The sequence below is a fragment of the Balaenoptera borealis genome (genome assembly GCF_965194805.1).
Source record: "Balaenoptera borealis genome assembly, chromosome: 14".
Classification (NCBI taxonomy): domain Eukaryota; kingdom Metazoa; phylum Chordata; class Mammalia; order Artiodactyla; family Balaenopteridae; genus Balaenoptera; species Balaenoptera borealis.
The window spans coordinates 51994224-52014466 of NC_138875.1; the positions used below are offsets into that span (position 1 = coordinate 51994224).

Below are 20243 nucleotides of genomic sequence, written 5' to 3' on the forward strand. Positions count from 1 at the left end.
TCACTTTAAAACATTATGGGACCCACAGAATGAGAGAAAAGTTTTGCAAATCATATGTCTGATAAAGGACTTGTACCTAGAATATATAAAGAACTGTCACAACTCAATAATAAGACAATTACTCCAATTAAGAATAAGCAAAGGACCTGAATAGACAGTCATTCAAAGAAGATATACAACTGGCCAATAAGCACATGAAAAGATGCGCAACATCATTAGCCATCAGGGAAAGGCAAATCAAAACCACAATTGAGATATAACTTCACACCCACAGGATGGCTAGAATCAAAGAGACAGACAGTAACAGTGCTGGTGAGAATGTGGAGAAACTGGAACCCTCGAAATGTGAAGAAACTGGAACCCTCACATGCTGCTGGTGGGAATGTAAAACGCTGTAGCTCCTTTGGAAGAAAGTTAGATAGTTCCTCAAAAGGTTAAACACAGAGTTAGCATATGCAAATGTTTACAGATATACATGTAAATGCAAAGAAAAGGACAGGCTATCTATGGGGTGAGGAACAAGGTTTGGACGATAAATTTCTAATTTTTATATTTAAAAAATCTGTATAGTTTAAATTTTTTAAAGCTTTCTTTTTGTAAAGAAAATAAACAACTACATAGAACAGGTAAATCTATAAAATCATCTATAAAAGTAGGTATTAAAGATGTCAATTTATTTTTTCAAAAAGCAGAAGAGCAGGAAAATCACATGTAAAGTGAAACCAGTAAGAATTGTGCTATAAACACAGAAACACACAGGGATAAGATATTTTTTCTGAAAATAATTCAGTCTATCCAAAGAATATACATAATATATTACAATACTCAATTTAAAGTCATTAAAAGAGTAGAAATGCTATTTATAGTGTACATACCTTGGTTGTTTTGTAGAGACTTTGTTTTAGCAATTCTACATGGATTTAACTGAAGAACTGATGCAAGTTCACATGCTCCATGGACTGACCTGGTTTTTACTTTTATAGGCTCACGAGAACCAGCACCCTAAAACAGAAAGAATTATTAGCATCTAGGAGAAATCACAAACAACCATTTTAATCAGAATCCTTGAACGTTTAACACAAACCTTCACGTCGTCAAAAAGATTCTCTGTCTCCAAACTTTCACGTGGACGTAGAGGGATTTTAAAGATAGAATTTTCTTCCTTTATTTGTAACAGTGTTTTATTATCCGGAGATTTACTCAAGGACTGGAGGGACTCCTGTAAACTGCTGGGCTCTTCTGGGGAATCTTTGGTTAACCCACAGCTCCCACTCAAGGCCTTACGGCTTGAGGAAGAGCCCTTTGGAACAGGCTTCAAAACCTCATAGAGAGTCACTTGCCTAAATCCGATTTTAGAGTTCTCACTTCCTTGGCTTTTCTCTTGACGCTGAATAGCTGAAAATCGATCAGACAGATCCAGAGGTTTATCCATCACATAGTCTCCATTCATGTAAGAATGACTATCCGGTGGAAAAGGAAAAGCATTTTCTTTATCAAAGGAGGCTTGGGGGCAGCTTACTTCATCTTCACTTTCTTCCTCGATTTTCTTCCTTTTGGTTCGGCCTCCCAGTGATTTCAGGGGTACCACATGTTTATCTTTATCAGTAACAGTATCTTTAATGTGATCAATACTATCCTGTTCACTTGTATTTTTATTTATAAGCATCTGCTTATTAGAAGATGACTGGTTAGTGATCTTCTTCACTTCAGCCCCAATATTATGATGTGTGAAAAGGGCACCATCTTCAGATTTTGATCTAGGATTCTCTGATCTAGAATTAGAAGTGTTGCTGAAAGGTATTGTTTTCAGATGTTTTTTTTTCCCAGTCTCTAAAAGAGAAGGGGACAAACTTGTATTCAAACCTAAACTACTTTTCACATTAGAGGTAGCTCCAAATACAGGAGATGATACCCGAGTAGTCAATTCTTCTTGAGGAGGAGTCTTTGAATTAGAATCTGAAAATCTAAAAAAATAAAGAGTGGTAAAGCTTTTTTCCTATTAAAGAAATAGAGTAAAAATTAAAAAACAAGCATAATGAGAAAACTTTTGCTAATATAGAATTATTAACAGTAAGGTCTTATCCACATCTTAGAGGCAGACCATTAACCAAAATTTAAGATACAATATAGTTGCTGGCTTCTCTTTATTTGGCTGACAAAAAGCAGAGGGAAATGATACAGCAAACCTATCTCAATACAATGATATTCCTATCTATAAATAGTTTTCCTAAGTAACTTAAATAAATTCACTATATAAGAAAATCATATTTTAATAAATCCCACTAGGGACACAAATTCTTTTGCTGTTACGAAATCTTATCATGAGTAACTCCAAGAAACAAAATTCTTATACTACAGAATTGAACATAACTCAAGACCCAGCCTGCCTGTAGCAGAGGAGACAGCTGTGGCAGTAGAAAGAGCATTAGGGTTAAGTTTGAAGACGTGGAATGGCTAAGAGCTCTGACTCTCATACTTAATAGTTGTGTGGTCTTAAAAAGACATTTAACCTTTGTGAAGCTGCATTTTTGTTGACTGTAAAAAATGGGGGTAATAAAACCTACTTTAATGAGTTACTATGATGACAAATTAAATGTGATACATGTATCTAATACTGAAAGCTCTTTTAAAAAGCAAAGTGCTACATAAATATAGGTATTGTTAGTTAATGGATGTTCTGAAATTAGTAAAAACAAGATGTATCCCAATCTTGGAAGCTCATCTGAACTAATGATGGATTTCATAAAATGTCCAGTTTTTGAAAATACAAACCCAGAAGGGATGATTGGATCTTTAAAGGAGATAAGGCTGGGACCTCTTAAGTACTCCTTGATAGAAGTACAGAAAGAATCTAAAAGTAATATCCATCTCTCTACATTAACACAAAAAGCCCTCAATTGGTCATAAACTGGGGGAAATATTTTTTTAAGTAAAAATTAATACAACCAGAATAACAAGCTGAGGGAGAGAAATAGTTTAAATATATGGAACTCACTGTAATGGAATTTCATCGACAGTTTATAAGTTTTTACCAAAGTGCCCCAAATTACCTTAAACTATCTTCACTATTTCTTCTAGATTCCTCAAAAGGTTTTTTGTGATCTCCTTCCAGACAGTGGTAGAGCTCATCACCAAGAGGGCTCATAGGACCTCGAGATTCCTTCAATAATAAAAGATAAAGTACATAAATACAATGGAAGATTATTAATTCTCTCTTTTTTTTTTGGCCGTGCCACAGCATGCGGGATCTTAGTTCCCTGATCCGGGATCAAACCCGTGCCCCCTGCAGTGGAAGCATGCAGTCTTAACCACTGGACTGCCAGGGTAGCCCCAAGATTATTTATTCTTAAAAAGGAATGAAATACTGATACACGTTATGATGTGGATGAGGCTAAGCGAAAGACGCCAGACTCAAAAGCCACATATATGATCCCATTTATATATGAATTATCCAGAATAGGTAAATTCACAAGGACAGAAAGCAGACTGGTGGTTGCCAATTCCAAAAAACAAGATTAGTTAGATTAGAGGAAGGGAATAGAGATGACTGATTATACTTATAGGAGACAAATTTAAAAGGATCCTTTAGAGAGCCGTGCTTCCCGAACTTTAACATGCATACAAATCAACTGAGGATCTTGTGAAAATATAAGTTCTCTTTCAGTAGGTCTGGGGTTAGGTTTGAGATTTTCTCTCTCTAACAAACCTCCAAGGATGCAGATGCTGTCGGCCTGTGGATCACACTTTGAGCAGCAGGTCTTTAGAGATCAGTTCCCTTACTAGATTTGGTGTCTAAACTACTGACTTGCCAGGTTTATGGGCAGGACGGAATTTAAAAACCATTAAAACATTTAAAGTTCAAAGGGTAAAAACTACCCACCATCACTTGAAGAGAGATTTAAAACTAGAAAGGACCAAAAAAAAAAAAAAAATTCAAATGCAGTGAAAAACCAATTCAATGGTTTGAATATACATTTACATATATTAAATGTATATTCAATGTATACATTTACTGACTAAAGCAAAAGAATAGTTTTAAAGCTGTACCAAAATGAAACTTCCCTAACATTGAAGAATTCAAGGTTTCCATTTTTTAGGGATCAATTAAGAAAAAAAGTAAATGTGTCTGATGCAAGGAAGAACTAAAATAACGAAAAGAAAATCATGGGGTCAATTTCTGACTCAATCCCTAAAGCTTTGGTCTAATTGGATTGGCATTTATAAGGACAAAGATGAATTAAAGCATCTATAGTAGATCCAAGAATTCAGCCTGTCTTCCAAATCAAAGCCTGGTTTAAAGGATGTTGAAAAGATCCAATGAATTCTGAAATCAACCTAAAGGTTTAAGACTTCTCTTAAAGTCTTCTGTTAGTTGGAACAGGGTAGGGAGGAGAGGGGGATGGGGAAGAGGGTTGCTAAATCCTCTAAGCCATATAAATTTTGATTCAACCCACAACCTATATATCCCAATAATTCTAAAGATTCTAGATTTCTGCGACTGCCTGGGGTGAATAATATAAATGGGCCTTTCTAGTCACATCAATTTTTGTTCTAGGCCTTTATCTAATAATCTTTGGATATCAATTCTCTAAAAACTGACCTCAAAAGACACTAATTAACTCATATTATCACCATAGTAAACAATTACTTACAGACCCATCTTGAACACTAAGTCCAAGTGTTTCAGCAACAACTGTAGCTAAATTATCAGGAGGATAACTGCTTTTTCCATGTGTATCTAAGTTTAAAAAAAAAAACACATTATACAATTGTAGAAACAAGATGTATGAAAAAATACGTAAAAGGAAAGAAAAAGCTCAAAGGACCACTTTACAAAATGGCACTGAACAATTTTTAAAATTCTACGTAAAGTCCAAAATATCTACTATAAATTGCAATAAGTTGCAGGTATCTAGCATCTACTCTTGCCAAACTTTTTCAGCTAGGTTTTCTATTTTTCCTAAATGAATTGAATGTTAACGGGTAGATTATTTTTCTTAGTGCCACTGGAAAAAAAAAATCATAAAAAACATATAATTAAATGGATTTCTTGTGATACAAGGCACAGCGTGAGTATCAAACCGTATTTATATAGTAACCTTTCATGAAAACACTCTTTCATGAGAGTTTCACTTCATGAAAACTCTCACGGTGCAGAGAGATTTTCAGCACTGCATAATTTTCAAGTTTTAAGCTAACACATATTTATACAGAATTCACCTGTGTTCAAATATTTTATAAAGTTTTATGTATACAGAGTTTCAATAAGTCAACAAGTATTTATGTAGCACATACTATGTTTCAGGCATTGTGCTACGAAAAGAAAAAGTTGTTGTCCTCAAGGAGCTTATGGGCTGCTATAGTTGAAAGGTAAAAAGAAAACTGCAATAAAATGTGATAAACATTAAAGGTAAATAAAAGGGGTGATTTAAACACAGAGCAAGGACTCCTAAATCTGCCTTGAGAAATCAAGGAAAGCTCACCAAGTGATGACTAAGCTGACCCTTGAGAGAAAAAGGAATTAAACTGGGCTGGGGGCAGAGAGGATTCTAGGTACGTGGAAGGTGCGACATGTGAAACAAAACTGCAGTTCAGGCAACTACATGTGGTTCAACTGCTGGAAATCAAAGTGCAAAAGATATAATGGTGGTTAGGACATGAGCGCAGACAGGTTGATAAGGGATCAGATTATGCTAAAGAATTTAAAATTTATCCTGTAAGCAATGAAGAGATATCCAAGGGTTTTTTAATGGAGGACGGATGCAATATTTGGCCTAAAAAGGTAATTCAGACAGGCTGACAGAACAAGAAGCACTCACTAATAGGCAAAGGGACTAATTAGATTACTAAAAGAGTCTCATGAGAGATGCTGATGGCCTAAACTACTATAATGTGGGTGCAGAAGAATGTGCATGACAGATGTGTAGGAGGTGCAATCAATAAGACTTGGAGACTATTTACATATGAGAGTTGAAGAAGCAGGAATCTAAGATGACTCGAAGTTTTCTGATTTAGGCAACTCAAAGAGGTATGTAAACTGTCATTCACTGAGACTATAAATAAAAGGATGAGCAGGTCTGACAAGAAAGCTTCACTTTGGACATGCTGAAGTGGAAGGATATCCAGGTATAGATGTTCAACAGCAGGCAGATACATCAGTTTGGAATTCAAGAGAGAAGTCTTGGAAAGAGATAGATTTGGAACTTGTTATCATATAGGTGGTAGCAGAATACTAACTCTAAGTGAAGATTCCTCCAGAAACAGAAAATGAGAGCAGAATAGGCCAAGGATCATATATACTGGGGACAGTGACATTTAAAAGACAGATGGAGAAAGAATAGCCAGTAATGGAAGGTGAAAAATGAACAATAAGTAAGAGAATCAGGAGAGTGGCACCACTTCAAGAAAGTGTGTGCAATGTCAAATGTCATAGAAAGGTCAAGTAAGATAAAGACTGGTAAGCATTCACTAGATTTAACAACCAGGAGGTCTCTGATGACTACTGCCGAGCAGTTCCAATGTAATGAGTGAGAGAAGAGAGTGTGAGGATGTGTCCCCTTTTCTCCCTCGCTTCCTCTCCCTCTTTTCCGCCCTCCATCCTCCCTTCCCCTGCACCCCTTTTTCTTCCTGGAGTGAATGGAAGTTGACAGAAAGGAGAAATTGAGCACAGACTGCTTTTTCAGCTTTGAAGAGAAGCTCTAGCTAAGAGTGGAGACAATTAAGAGGGGGTTATTTTAAAAGACAAAAGATAACATGTATGTTTATGTTGAAAAGAAAGAACCTGCAGAGAAGCTGAAGATACAGGATAAGAGAACAACTGATGGAGTAAAGTTCTGGCAGCAGCAGAAGAAAACGGGCTCCCGAGTGCTGAGAAGCAAGGTTCTGACACAGTCTAACATCCCCTGCAGCATTTGCCTGACAGTCTGTCTATACACATGCACACAAACATACGTACACTAATATAAAATGATTTGTAGCTTTCAGAGTATAGGCTCTGTACTAATATAAAATGATAAGTGATTAACCATGGCCAGTCCTTCCACTTGTGCTCTGCATTTCATCTCCTCTCACTTTTTCAAGGATCTAGCAATTGTTCCCTCTTTCTCCAGAATTACTCATTTCTCTCTTTACAAGATCATTCCATCAGCATAAAAACATGCTGAATATACTATAATAGTCCATCTTTTAAAATCCTCCCTGGACCCATGTTTCTCTTTAGCCACTGTCCATTCTCCCTTCCCCCTTCACCACAAAAAGGCCCTGAAGGACTTGTTCACAAGTGCTCCTTCCCATTCTCTTGAACATGATAGTCTAGGTGATCACCCCTACACTTTAACAATTCTCATTAAGAGTTAAACACTCAATGATCCCCAGGAGACCAAATCCAACGGTCAATTCTCAGTCTTCATCTTCTGCGACCTATCAGCACTGTTCTCCACAGTGACCACTCCCTCCTTTCTCTTTTGGTTTAAAGGATGCCACTTTATCTTGGTTCTCCTATCTCACTGGCAGCTCCTTCTCTGGCTACTTGGTTGTTCCTCATTTTCACAATCTCTAAATCACCATCCCAACAGCTGCGATACTGCCTCCGAGGAGGTGAAAATGGTTCTTGGGGGGCAGAAAAATCTTTTTATGTGTGAGACAGAGATACATACACTCAATACAGTATATCTGCAGTATTAAAATCCCATGGGGGAAGTGATGGGGGGGTGGGAGTCTAAAAAGGCCAGGTGGGAGTGATAATAAAAAAAAGCTGAGAATCACTCCTTTACATAATGGAGTGCCTCAGGGCTAAGTACTGGAACATCTTCTCTTTCCCATCTTCACTCACTTGCTTGGCGATCTCATCCAGTCTCGTGGCTTCAGACACCACCTACATGCTAACAACTTCCATTTGTATCTCTATGCTAGACTTCTCTACATTCACACCCACCTACCCATCCAAAATCTTTACCTGAAAGTCTATCCGGCATCTGAAAACAAAATATTCTCAAAACCAAACCCCTACCCTCAGCCACCCTGCAAACCTCCTGCTCCGTCTCTCTCCTCTTAGCAAATAGCAACTCTGAAGAACAGAGTTGCCCAAACCAATCTCCCTTTCACTCACTCCGCCCCAGCCACACAGCGCTCCTTAATGTTCCTCAATCAAACCAAAGAGCACCCTCACCTCAAGGCCTTTGTGCTCACTGACTTCTCCACCTGGAATGCCCTTGCCCCGGAAATCCACATGACTCACTTGCTTCCCTCAGTCTCTGCTCAAATGTTGCTTTTAAAGTGAAGCTTTCTAGTATCTCCTCTTACCCTGCTTTATTTTTCTTCAGAGCTCCTGATCCATCTGACATATATTTATTTTCTCTCTTCCCCAACTAGATTGTAAGCTCTATGAGGTTAAAGATTTTGTTTTGTTTAGTGCCCGGTATATATTAGGCATTCAAATATTTGCTGAATGAATGAGTAAACCACAGTAAAGCTGTATTTACTTAAAATTACTAGCAATTGTAATTAATGTGGATAGGGATATTAATATGAATTAATAACAGGATAACATTACATTCCAATATGAAAAAGACTGCTAAACAACAAATAATACAAACAAAATTATATGGAAAATATTTTAAAATGTTGTCTAATTCAGATGGTCACTCTTGTCCACCAATTTCAAACTTATTAAGTAATCTCAGTATCTTGCTTACTAGCCACTGGAGCTTGACTCTGATCATAAGTGTCAGCCACTAGAATTTCACGTTCATTATGTTTATGTTGTGGATGAGTTGAAGACTTTGGTACTTTTCTCAATTCTAAGGGAAAAAAGAAGAGAGATTACATATAAACAAACAATCATGAAAAATGATAAGCCAATACAAATCTATCTTTAGATGCACTAGAAGTGCATTTTATTGACGTAACTAATATTCTAAAAAGGTTATTCCTTTAGTTTCACTGAGAAACAAAGTTGGAAGTTAGGACAGTGGGGTAGAGAGGACTGGAACAGATAAATCCTTCTGACCTAAGCCTTCTAGAGTTGTAATATTTTAATGTATCTTTTCCTTGTGTATCATTGCAAATCAGTAGGTTCATCTGAAATGAATATTGCATCATACAGCTTTTTCAATCTTTGTTTTAGAGTTTTCATTTTCTGGAAGGAAAGCTGAAACATGCTTTATCAGAAATCATTCCACTATTTAAGGGTTTAATTCAAAGAAAACCAAAAGAAGGACAAAGTAAGGGGAAATAGACTTTTACTAATTATAACTAGAAATTATCATTAAAAAGCAGTATACATGTAAAAATAAACAAGCATGGGTGGTTAGAGAGAGAAAAGGAGTAACTAGTCATTAAATTAGTTTTAACATAATTTGCATGGCTCAAAAGCATATTTTAAAAGCAGAATTTCATATTCCAAGTAAAAATGATCAGAACAAGATTAAAACTGACAAAGTTTTAAATAGTTACAGGTTATTCTCATACAATGAAGAAATAAACCAAGAGCATTTTACTAGATACAAAAGACGACTTTTCCTAAAAAAGAAAATTGCTGTGATTTGTTTTTCTGGATATTCTTTCAGATGGATTTAAACATGATCTAAATTATGCCGATGCTTATCTGTAGTGATTCATGTTCTATCTGATACCAGACTAAAAGGCCCACAAATGTTCATTCTAAATCCATGATCTTACATTTTAATTTAGCTAATTACGTGTAAGATTTTTAACAATTCTTTTGTTTTCCACTAGATGGTGATGCAAGCTCATATAAAATGGGGGAAAACTGTGTCAATTTTCCAGTATCAAAGATTAAGATCTACTGTTTCTTTGAAAGGCATAGCTACTGTCAACAATTTATTTGCATTAGAAAAATATCTCTAAGACTGTGTATACTCCTTCCCCTCAAATGCTTTCCTTGTTACAAACAGTTTAGGTTAAGATGAAAGTTTTAGAAATATTTACTTTTAGATTAATATTAAAAGGAATAAGCACTGTATCACGTCACAGGATAAATTTCAGGACTACGTGAAAAGGTAGTTCCAAAGCATTTAGGAGAAATGGTAAACTGGCCTGGAATTAGAAATATGCCACTGACAAGCCACGAAGTAGATATATTATAAAGCCATTTCTTGATTTACCATCAAGTGCTACATATTATAAAAAATAAAAATAGCTAGTTAAAGCGTTGGTGGGAGTAGCTGTGGATAAGACTTGGAAAGTACAAAAGTTTAGAGCCAGGAAGATCTATATTTGAATTTTGACTCATCTACTTACTTGACAGGTTACTTAACCCCTCTAAAGAGCAAATCTTTCCTCATCTATAAAACGAAGGTGCTAGTAGCTACCTCAAACCTGTCATGAGGATTAAAACACAGTAAGAATGTATTCAAATCAGCATGATAACCAGCACACAGTAGGTGGAACTTAATGTTAGGATATCTCCTCTTTCCATGTATCCCACTCAGATATATACACACAGGAATAGTTTTTAAATAAAAAGAAAAAAGGGAAAAAACTATTCACTACCTTTGTAAAATGCTGAGTGTTTACATATTCAGATGAGCAACACACGTCTATACATAATACGGGCAGTAGATGCCCTCCCAGTCACTTCACTAATGGAAGTTAAACTTACAGTTGTAACGTAAGCTACCTGAAAAATGACTATCTTCCTAACAATCGATGAACACTTTTTTTTTTAAACAGAATCAGGTAACTGAACTACAACACCAATCCTCACCATGTGCACACCCAGGGTGCTCCAGTTTAGTATGTGTTTGTTCTACGTATCGGACGTGGAGGTTCTCCTTCCTTCGTAGTCGGTTAGCGCCAGAAAATGAAAAGGTTGTTATTGGTGAATCTGGAATAACATCTTCCTCAGTTTCAAGATCGGTTGCTTGATGTGGTTGATCATTCCTAGAGGAAAATAAGGACAACTGAATGAAAATTAGTTTGATAAATATTTATTAAAACATCTAGCATATGGTATGAGTGACAGCAGAACACAGGTATGAAGCTGTAGGAGATATAATTCCTTGCATCTGATGTTCCAAGTCTAAATACAAGGATTAGAGAAGTACTCACATGACTAGAGTACCAGGTGGGGAATATTACTGTGAGAAGTGAAGTAGAAAGTGTAGTTGGTGGTACTTGAGGTGAAATTAAAAGAATTTCAAATGGCAGAGAAAATCAGCAGAGGATCCTCCAAGTTTGAGTAAAGGCTGGCAGTAATGTGTACTTGTGTTAGAGAAAGACAAGCTGGAACTACATGAAGGAGAGCCTCGACTAAGTGCACACATAATTTAGAAAGCAAGAGGAAAGGAATTAAGGTTTTAGAGCATGGAAGTAATGTGACAATCTAGCAGCAAGACTGTGCAAGATTGACTGGGACAGAAAGAAAGGAAGTAGTGGCTGTAATAGTTCAGGCAGGGGCTTCTCTGGGTTTGAACTGGAATTCTGAAGATAGGTATGGAAAGGAAGGGACCAGTGTTAAACACTGTGGCAACAGAATCAACAAGACTTGGCAAATGACAAATTCAGGGTGATAAATAATACTAACACTGGTAACACCAACATCTGTTGCAGGTTTACACTGGCAGGCACTGTTCAAAGCGTTACATGTATCAGTTTAAGTATAAGGTATTATCATTATTACTCTCATTTTACAAACAGAAAATACAGATACAGAGGTTAAGTCACTTACTAAAATAAAATAGTAAGGGCTTCCCTGGTGGCGCAGTGGTTGAGAATCTGCCTGCCAGTGCATGGGACACGGGTTCAAGCCCTGGTCTGGGAAGATCCCACATGCTGCAGAGCAACTAAGTACGTGCACCACAACTACTGAGCCTGTGCTCTAGAACCTGTGAGCCACAACTACTGAAGCCCAAGTGCCTAGAGCCCATGCTCTGCAACGAGAAGCCACCACAATGAGAAGCCCGTGCACCACAATGAAGAGCAGCCCCCGCTCAACCCAACTAGAGAAAGCCCATGCACAGCAACGAAGACCCAATGCAGCCAAAAATAAATAAATAAATAAATTTATAAAAAATAAAATACAATAAAAACGTTTAACAGAAGCAGGATCTAAACCCTGGCAGCCAGACTCCCAGGACAACACTGTTTTCCTTGGTATACACCATGGGACTGATGACTGACTACAAGTAGGACTCAGACTTTGAATTTCTACTTCTGCTTCTATCCACGCTCACAGTACTCTCAACACATCAGTCAGAACAGTCTTATTAAAACTTACGTCATATCATGTCACTCTTCTGATTAAAACCTGCCACATCTCCCCACTTGACTGAAAACACAAGCCAAACTCCTTATAATGATTGATCTGATCATCCCCCTCCCCTATTACCTCTGACTCCTCTCCTATTACATTCTACTCCAGCCACCCTCGCTTCCCCGAGGCTCCGCAAACACACCAGGCACACCCCTACTTTACATTCTTTGCTCCAGCTGTTCCATCTGCTTGGAATGCTCATCCCCAGATTTCACATGGCTAACTACCTCATCTTCTTCAAGTGTTTGCCTTCTCGTCAATGCCTGCCTTGAACATGCTATTTAAAACTGCAACCCCCTTCCCACACCCTAGTACTCTGGTTCCTTGTTATTCTGCTGTTACTTTATCCATAGCAGTTACTGCTTTCTAACATAGTACATAATTGATTTGTCTATTGCTCACCAGCCAGAAAGTAAGCTCTAAGAGGATAAGGACCTTTTTGGTTCATTGATACATCACAAGTGTGTGCAATAGTGGGTACTTGGTACATGCCCAATAAATATTTATTGAATGAATGAATATGAGAGGTTCCCAGATTTCACTAGAAAAATAAATTTGTGCTGATCTAGGCATATGTTCTTGCCCAATTCAATTCAGGCCCGAAGGCACCTAAAGACTGGGTTTGGACTGAATTGTGGGTATTGAGTAAAATAAAGTTAATTCACTTTAACTCAACTGCCTTTCCCATGTCAAGCCATCATTGACCTTATTTGCCACCAATTTTTATCAGTCTGTCAGGCATTTAGGCTTTACATGACAAAACCAGTCTGTCCTAATATACTCATATCAATTTGTAATACTACATATTTCAAACAAAGAATAATGAGATTTTTATAAATTATGACCAACAGAGATTTTTTTTAATTAAGAGATTAATTTTTCCTAATGGATTTGTATCTTAATTTCCTAGATAATATGAATATTATTTGTGGTCTATAATCCTATACTCTATACTGAGTAAAATCTTTAGAGCTAATATCTAATCTCTACCTACAATTCTACCATCTTATTCTGGAAAATACAAAGTAAACTAAAGTCATACGAGAAACCCTTACAAATTAATGGAGTATGAAATCTATCTGACCTCACTCTAATTAATCACATCACAGGCTACCTGCCTATTAAGTCATAAAAATTCAACCTGAAACATGAATGAGTCACTAGAAGAAACTGATTTCCTGGCAGAGTCAATCTAGAAGTAGCTGGGATCACAAAAGGAAAAAACATACAAACACACACACACACACACACAAAACCAGCTCTAACTAGAGGTGTCCAAACTAAGTAAACAAGTGCTGGCTTTGTCCTCCTTTGTCCTTTGTCATAAAAGAAAAAGAAAAGAAAACAAAACAAAACAACTTTCCATGTGTTAACCAAGTTTCTTCTTTAAAGCATTAGGTCTCATTCTGATTTTCTGAGAAAAGTTAAAATTTTATGCCACAGCTTTAGGTTAATTATGTACATTGGCCATCTTTCTCCTTCCACTTTTCTTTCTAACGGCCTGAGAGCCTCCCCTTAAATTCCTGTCAAAACAATTTTAGTTGTTCATTTTTCTAAGAGCTGTAAGGATCCAGGGTCTCCCTTCATAATGAGTCTGTAAAAAAGCTGTTAATATTCAAGCTTTTCTCCTCCTCCAAAAACTTACACTTCCAGTTAAAATATAATTTAAATTTAATGTAGTTACAGCTATCAGGTTAACTTAAACATTCTGATTTTCAAAAAAGAGGGTTCCCTGAAATATACACTAATGAGTCTGATACCCTGCTTTCTTGGAACCAGTTTATTATATGAATAATTCAAATAAGACTAATTTTTAAAAATAGGGTTATTAAGCCAGTTTTCTGAGGAATGCTCTACTGCATATCTCGCTCTCAGGAAGGCATCTGACAGTGACTCTCTTGGTATCTTCTCACTGTAAACAAAAGGGAGAAATACAAACTTGGTACTAATAGAGAAAGACAGACTCCAAACTGACTGAACACCATCAGACAAAGAATTATATCCATGAGGAAACCTGTGGAAGTATGCCTCAGGGCTCCATCCTCAGGCAGGTTTTATTCAACGTTTATTACTGATTTTGATGAGGGCCCTGAGGGCAAATTCATTGAATTTGTGGAAGACACAAAGTTGAGAATAAAAGCTAACCTAATACATGGTAGGAAAAAAATCAACATACGAAAGACCCCCAGAGGTTGGAATAATGGGCCAAATCTAACAAAATGAAATAGAACAGGATAAGTGCAAGATAAAAAGCCTCACTGAAGTGAGTCAGAAGAGAGGGAATCCACCTACGCAGGGTGACACCATGCAGGTAACCTTCTAAGGCTGTTTTAGCACAAAACTATACAAAGAGTTTAAAAATTCTGAAGTTGAGGTAGACCTGGGTTCAAATCCTGCATCTGACATTTACTAGTCACACTGGGTAAGTTAGTTAACCTTTCTGAGCCTCTATTAAAGTAGATACAGTACTGTACTTTCCTACTTCGTTTTTGTGGGAAAGTCATGAGAAAGAAATAATATATGTAAAAATGTAATGTGATGCCCAGAAAATAGTATTTAATCAATAGTGCTCTTTACCTTACAATGAAGACTCCTTTGATATAAGGTTTCCATAACAACTACTATAAAGCCATAGGGAAGACTTTGACTTAGAGGTTCTAGTTAGCAGTAAACCCGGTAAGGAACCACCAGTAATGTATGTATGCTTTGACCACATTAATATAAGCAAAAAGATACAGAAAAATGGAGGGAGCAGTATTGCTCTACTGGTCAGACTATACCTAGAAGACAACTGAATTAATTAAAATATTGACAAACTGAAACATTAAAGAGAAATGATAAATTTTTTTTTTTTGAGAAATGATAATTTAAAGAGTCTTGAAGTAATGTCTCACAAAGAACAGTTAATGAACAGAGAATATCTACTCTGTATATTTACCTATTTACAATTAAGACTCAGGAGGGCCCCGTACCCTGTCTTCATGTAAACAAAGGGCCATCAAATAGAAGGCCGGGGGTGGGGGGGTAAACTTGTTCCAGATGGTCCCAGAAGGCAAAAATCAGAATCAACAAATATCACGCTGTGCAGTGATTCCTACCCAAACTTAGAACTTTTAACAGTATAATCTCGTTAAAATTAAATAGGCTTGGGACACAGTGAACCTGTATAACAGGTATTCAAACAATGGCTATTTGTTAAAGAAGTTATACAAGGAATTCAATTTAAAAGAGAGCACTGAGGGAACTCCCTGGCAGTCCAGCGATTAGGACTCTGTGCTTTCACTGTCGAGGACTTGGGTTTTAAAAAACAAACAAACAAAAAAGAAGACTCCTTTAACTTTCACATCCAGCTCATCCATTCCCCAAAACAAGTCATGACCTCAACACTTAGCTTATTTAATTACTTGCTTTCTGTGACTGGTACAGCTGAGTATATACTTTGAACTTTATAACAGCAAATTTTTTTCTGAATAATTTCTTACTATAGTGTCACTAAACAAATGTCCTACCATAAAAGGTCTCTGTGGGACTTCCCTGGTGGCGCAATGGTTAAGAATCTGCCTGCCAATGCAGGGGACGTGGGTTTGATCCCTGGTCTGGGAAGATCCCACATGCTGCAGAGCAACTAAGCCCGTGCGCTCCAACTACTGAGCCCACGTGCCGCAACTACTGAGCCCACGTGCTGCAACCACTGAGCCCACGTGCTGCAACTACTGAAGCCCATGCGCCTAGAGCCCGTGCTCTGCAACAAGAGAAGCCACCGCAATGAGAAGCCCGCGCACCGCAACGAAGAGTAGCTCCTGCTTGCCACAACTAGAGAAAGCCCACGTGCAGCGACAAAGACCCAATGCAGCCAAACAAAACAAAACAAAAACAACAACAAAAAAGGAAGGTATCTGTTACATCAAACCCAGATTAGGTGAGTCAGAATTACTGCATTTAACAAGTATAAATAAAATAATACTTTTTCTAAAGTTCAGGGAAATTTCAGGCAAGATAATACTTGTTATTTTTTTTTCTGACTGAAAGCGAAAGGGAATTTGAGAAGAACAAGCTGTAAAAGAAGTTGGCTTATGAGAATAACTATCTTAAATTTCAGGAGAGAACTGAAAGACACAACAGATTACCTCCTAAACTGTTCTGACTAAGGCCATGTACTAAATAAAACATACATGCCCTGAGCTCATCTATATGACTGATCTTCACTGTTATTACAAACTTCAGCTTTTACTTCTTTTCTAATGTATCAATGAGCTTCAACAGAAAAATCTGTGAATTTGAGAACACTAAAAATAAACTAATTCTGAACAAATTAGAATTCACAGTTGACCAAGCAAATGACATTATCTAGTTACAATTCACTTTATAACCTTGGTTTTGGAGGCATTCACCCATCTAATTCTGTATAATCTCTACAGACTAGTTATCTTATTTATCTTTGGAATTCATAAATATCAGGGCTGATGTGTTCAAAATACCATAAGCTACATGCGCAAAATTAATTCACAGAACATAAATTAATGTAGGTCAACCACCACTTATCTGAAATCTTTGGAACCAGATGTGATTCAGAATTCAGTTTTTTAAAAATGAAGGGTACACCTAAAGCAACTAGAGAAAGAAGAACAAAGAAAACCCAAAGTCAGTAGAAGGAAAGAAATTATAAAGATCAGAGCAGAAATAAATGAAATGGAAATGAAGAAAACAATTGCAAAGATCAATACAACTAAAAGCTGGTTCTTTGAGAAGATTAACAAGCTGATAAACCCTTAGCCAGACTCATCAAGAAAAAAAGGGAGAGGACACAAATCAATCAAATTAGAAATGAAAAAGGAGAAATCACAACTGACACTGCAGAAATACAAAGGATTATAAGAGATTACTACAAAAAACTATATGCCAATAAAATGGACAACCATGAAGAAATGGGCAAATTCTTGGAAACGTGCAATTTTCCAAGACTGAACCAAGAAGAATTAGAAAATATAAACAGACCTATCACAAGTAATGACATTGAAACTGTGATTAAAACTCTTCCAACAAACAAGTCTAGGACCAGATGGCTTCACAGGTGAATTCTATCAAACATTTAGAGAAGAGCTAACACCCATCCTTCTCAAACTCTTCCAAAAAATTGCAGAGGGAGGAACACTCCCAAATTCATTCTATGAAGCCACCATCATCCTGATACCAAAACCAGAAAAAGATATCACAAAAAAAGAAAATTATAGATCAGTATCACTGATGAACATAGATGCAAAAATCCTAGACAAAATGCTAGCAAACAGAATCCAACAACATATTAAAAGGATCATACACCATGATCAAGTGGGATTTATCCCAGGGATGCAAGGGTTTTTCAATATGTGCAAATCAATCAGTGTGATACACCATATTAACAAATTAAGGAATAAAAACCATATGATCATCTCAACAGATGCAGAAAAAGCTTTTGACAAAATTCAATACCCATTTATGATAAAAACTCTCAGAAAATGGGCATAGAGGGAACCTAACTCAACATAATAAAGGCCATATATGACAAACCCACAGCAAACATCATTCTCAATGGTGAAAAACTGAAAGCATTTCTACTAAGATCAGGAACAAGACAAGGATGGCCACACTCGCCACTCTTACTCAACACAGTTTTGGAAATCCTAGCCACAGCAATCAGAGAAGAAAAAGAAATAAAAGGAATACAAATTGGAAAAGAAGAAGTAGAACTGTCATTGTTTGCAGATGACACGATACTATACATAGAAAATCCTAAAGATGCCACCAGAAAACTACTAGAACTAATCAATGAATTTGGTAGAGTAGCAGGATACAAAATTAATGAACAGAAATCTCTGGCATTCCTATACACTAACAACAAAAAATCAGAAAGAGAAATTAAGGAAACAATCCCATTTACCAACGCAACAGAAAGAATAAAATACCTAGGAATAAACTTACCTAAGGAGGTGAAAGGCATGTACTCAGAAAACTATAAAACACTGATGAAAGAAATCAAAGATGACATAAACAGATGGAGAAATATACCATGCTCTTGGATTGGAAGAATCAATACTGTGAAAATGTCAATACTACCCAAAGCAATATACAGATTCAATGCAATCCCTATCAAACTACCAATGGCATTATTTACAGAATTAGAACAAAAAATTTTACAATTTGTATGGAAACACAAAAGACCCCGAACAGCCAAAGCAATCTTGAGAAAGAAAAACGGAGCTGGAGGGATCAGGCTCCCTGACTTCAAACTATACCACAAAGCTACAGTAATCAAGACAGTATGGTACTGGCACAAACACAGAAATATAGATCAATGGTACAGGATAGAAAGCCCAGAGATAAACACACACACATATGGTCACCTAATTTATGACAATGGAGGCAAGAACATACAATGGAGAAAAGACAGCCTCTTCAATAAGTGGTGCTGGGAAAACTGGACAGCTACATGTAAAAGAATGAAATCAGAACACTCCCTAACACCATACACAAAAATAAACTCCAAATGGATTAAAGATCTAAATGTAAGACCAGACACTATAAAACTCTTAGAGGAAAACATAGGAAAAACATTCTTTGACATAAACCACAGCAAGATCTTTTTTGACCCACCTCCTACAGTAATGGAAATAAGAACAAAAATAAACAAATGGGACCTAATTAAACTTAAAAGCTTTTGCACAGCAAAGGAAACTATAAACAAGATGAAAAGACAACCCTCAGAATGGGAGAAAATATTTGCAAACGAATCAATGGATAAAGGATTAATCTCCAAAATATATAAACAGCTCATGGAGCTCAATATCAAAAAAACAAACAATTCAATTAAAAAATGGGCAGAAGAGCTGAACAGACATTTCACCAAAGAAGACATACAGATGGCCAAGAGGCACATGAAAAGATGCTCAACATCACTAATTAGTAGAGAAATGCAAATCAAAACTACAATGAGGTATCACCTCACACCAGTCAGAATGGCCATTATCAAAAAGTCTACAAACAATAAATGCTGGAAATGGTGTAGTGAAAAATGAACCCTCCTGCACTGTTGGTGGGAGCGTAAACTGATACAACCACTATGGAGAACTGTATGGAGGTTCCTTAAAAAACTAAAAATAGAACTGCCATATGACCCAGCAATCCCACTACTGGGCATATACCGTGAGAAAACCATAATTCAAAAAGAGTCATGTACCACAATGTTCACTGCAGCACTATTTACAATAGCCAGGACATGGAACCAACCTAAATGTCCATCAAGAGATGAATGGATAAAGAAGATGTGGTACATATATACAATGGAATATTACTCAGCCATAAAAAGAAACGAAATTGAGTTATTTGTAGTGAGGTGGATGGACCTAGAGTCTGTCATACAGAGTGAAGTTAAGTCAGAAAGAGAAAAACAAATACTGTATGCTAACACATATATATGGTATCTTAAAAAAAAAAAGAAATGGTACTGATGAACCTAGTGGCAGGGCAGGAATAAAGACGTAAACATAGAGAATGGACTTGAGGATACAGTGGGGGAGGGGGAAGCTGGGGCGATGTGAGAGTAGCATGGACATATATACACTACCAAATGTAAAATAGATAGCTAGTGGGAAGCAGCAGCATAGCACAGGGAGATAAGCTTGGTGCTTTGTGATGACCTAGAGAGGTGGGATAGGGAGGGTGGGAGGGATGCTCAAGAGGGAGGGGATATGGGGATATATATATGCACATGGCTGATTCACTTTGTTGTACAAGAGAAACTAACACAGTATTGTGAAGCAATTATACTTCAATCAAAATCTATTAAAAAAAAATGAAGGGTGATGCAGAGCATATACAGCTTGTTACAAAACACCTCCAGTGGAGCCTCAGGTATCATCCTGTAGTCAAACACACTGATATTATCACAGTGAAGCATAGGAATGCTCACAGTAAGTGGGACAAATAATGACTA

The 20243-nt window shown here is 36.8% G+C and overlaps 2 protein-coding genes across 10 annotated transcripts in view; one reads left to right on the plus strand and one right to left on the minus strand.

Annotated features, from left to right (window-relative positions):
- Positions 1-20243, plus strand: part of LOC309610562 (uncharacterized protein) — a 651150-nt gene that overhangs the window by 129234 nt on the left and 501673 nt on the right. The gene's annotated exons all lie outside the window — the stretch shown is intronic.
- The window catches only part of RBBP8 (RB binding protein 8, endonuclease), an 82941-nt gene that overhangs the window by 24173 nt on the left and 38525 nt on the right, over positions 1-20243 (minus strand). For all 6 annotated transcript variants that reach the window (XM_082353538.1, XM_082353537.1, XM_082353536.1 and 3 more), the window contains 6 exons: positions 10727-10902; positions 8694-8798; positions 4653-4738; positions 3051-3160; positions 1085-1964; positions 876-1002 (listed from right to left, as the gene is read on the minus strand). In XM_082353538.1, coding sequence (XP_082209664.1) covers positions 876-1002; positions 1085-1964; positions 3051-3160; positions 4653-4738; positions 8694-8798; positions 10727-10902 — 1484 coding nt within the window. The remainder of the gene's footprint in view (positions 1-875; positions 1003-1084; positions 1965-3050; positions 3161-4652; positions 4739-8693; positions 8799-10726; positions 10903-20243) is intronic.